The sequence below is a fragment of the Nothoprocta perdicaria genome, unplaced genomic scaffold, assembly GCF_003342845.1.
Source record: "Nothoprocta perdicaria isolate Ctin4 unplaced genomic scaffold, notPer1 scaffold_2, whole genome shotgun sequence".
NCBI classification, from domain to species: Eukaryota; Metazoa; Chordata; class Aves; order Tinamiformes; family Tinamidae; genus Nothoprocta; species Nothoprocta perdicaria.
Window position 1 is genome coordinate 9,515,403 of NW_020455204.1, and position 2,262 is coordinate 9,517,664.

The 2,262-nt window shown below is 48.1% G+C and overlaps 1 protein-coding gene across 1 annotated transcript in view; it reads left to right on the plus strand.

The window, feature by feature from the left end:
* The first annotated feature begins 245 nt into the window (after positions 1 to 245).
* LOC112945822 overlaps positions 246 to 2,262 on the plus strand; it is a 4,247-nt gene continuing 2,230 nt past the window's right edge. Inside the window, 3 exon segments of the mRNA XM_026037494.1 lie at positions 246 to 780; positions 783 to 1,772; positions 1,775 to 1,939. Of these exon segments, the coding sequence (XP_025893279.1) occupies positions 336 to 780; positions 783 to 1,772; positions 1,775 to 1,939 (1,600 nt within the window). The 5' untranslated portion in view covers positions 246 to 335.

A 2,262-nucleotide genomic window follows, 5' to 3' on the forward strand; every position in this document is an offset into this window, starting at 1 on the left:
GGCTGAGGCCATTTATTAGTCATAATCTAGATGCTTTGGAGGTTAAAGAAACTCACGCATTATTGGCAACTAATGTGGGAAAAGGGGATAAGAAGAAGCTGGAAATTCTTCAAAATTTGCAGACTTATCCCAGTTTAGAGGAATTGGGAGATGAAAATCCCCCGCCTTATGCTCCGGCACCAGTCACTCCAGCAGGAGCTCTCTCGTCTTCAAGGGTTACCTCAACTACGGAGTTGGGGTCACCTCTGGGAAGAGATGAACCCCAGGGTGTGAATAATGGGGTGCCGGGACACACACAGCGGAGGGAATATGAACTGCGAAGTTCAAGGGTACAAATGTACCCACTCCGAGCCCTACGCTCAGGGCCAGACGGGGAGAGAACTTATCAATATTGGCCATTTTCTTCCAGCGATCTATATAACTGGAAGAGTCAAAATCCRTCATTTTCGGAAAAACCTGCGGCCTTAATAGACCTTATAGAGTCTATACTGTTCACTCACAATCCCACTTGGGATGATTGTCAACAATTGTTAAAAATTTTGTTCACCACAGAGGAACGGGAGAGAATCCTAGCAGAAGTGCGTAAGTGTGTACCTGGGGTAGATGGGCGACCCACCACCCAACCCCACCTGATAGATGACGGATTCCCTCTTGCGAGACCTCCGTGGGACTTCAACCAGGCTGAAGGTAGGGAGCRTCTCCGAATATACCACCAGACTCTGATGGCAGGGCTGCGAGCAGCAGCACGTAAACCCACCAATTTGGCTAAGGTTAATGCGGTCAGACAGGATTGGGGGAACAGACAGTACAAGATCTGTTAAAAGTAGCAGGGAAGGTTTATAATAACCGAGAAACACCAGAGGAGAGACAGGAGAGAATAAGGAAGGAGGATCAGGAATTCCAAGCCCGAGAGAACAGACGGAATCAAAAGGAGTTAGCTAAGATCCTGTATGCAGGGAAAGGAGGAATAGAGAGTACAGCGGCAAGTGGGAAAAGGGAAGGAAGAGGAAGGTTGGAGCGCGATCAATGTGCGATATGTAAAAAGAGGGGGCACTGGAAGAATGAATGTCCAGAGAGGAAGAAGGAAAAAATTGGGGAAGGAGGAGGGCTCCAGAATTATAAAAGGCGAGTCCAAGTACTGATGGCTGAGCACGGAGAGGAAAGCGACTGAGGGTGTCGGGACTCGGCCCCCTTCCCCGAGTCCTGGGTAACGCTTGGAGTGGAAGGGAAGCRGATAGGATTCTTAGTAGATACCGGGGCTGAACATTCGGTTTTAAATAAAAATACAGGGAAACTGGCTGAAAGGACCAGTCTGGTTCAGGGGGTTAACGGAGTGAAACCCTATCACTGGACCACAAATCGGTGGGTGTATCTGGGGACAAAACAGGTTACGCATTCTTTTATATATGTTCCGGAATGTCCTGCCCCGTTATTAGGAAGAGATTTATTAACTAAGCTTAGGGCCAGAATACATTTTGAGGAAGGAGGTGTAAAAATAAGTGATGGGGAGGGAAATCCTTTACATGTTTTGACGATGAGGTTGGAAGATGAATATCGAATATATCAGCCTAGGAGAATAGAAGGGATTACCCAGGAAATAATGGAATGGGTAGAGAAGATCCCTGAGGTCTGGGCAGAAACAGCGGGGGTCGGGAGGGCTGCCCATAGAGCCCCAATAATTGTGGAACTGAAACCAGGGGCCAGGCCGGTGAGAGTGAGACAGTATCCCATGACGAAGGAGGCGAAGACAGGAATAACCCCACATATCAATAGGATCCGTATACTCTGCTTAGCACACTCCCCCCATCTATGGGCTATTATACAGTACTGGATTTTAAGGATGCATTCTTCAGTTTAATACTAGCAGAGAAGAGACAAGAAATCTTTGCCTTCGAATGGGAAGATTTACAGAAAGGGATATCGGGACAGCTTATTAATAGCGGGAGCGACTGAGGAGGACTGTAAAAGGGGTACTGAAGATTTACTACAGAGTCAGCGCCAAGAAAGCACAGATCCAAGGGAAGCRGTGGCTGACAGCCACTATGAAAGAGACTATGCTGCATATCCGCAAACCACGATCGGCCCAAGGAGTATGGGAACTCCTGGGCTCAGTGGGCTATTGTCGGTTGTGGATCCCGGGATTTGCTGAAATAGCAAAGCCACTTTATGAAGGAAACTGGGAGTCTCAGGAGTGGATATGGACTCGAGAAATGAAAGAGGCTTTTGAAGCCTTGAAGCAGGCATTGCTAGAAGCCCCTGCCC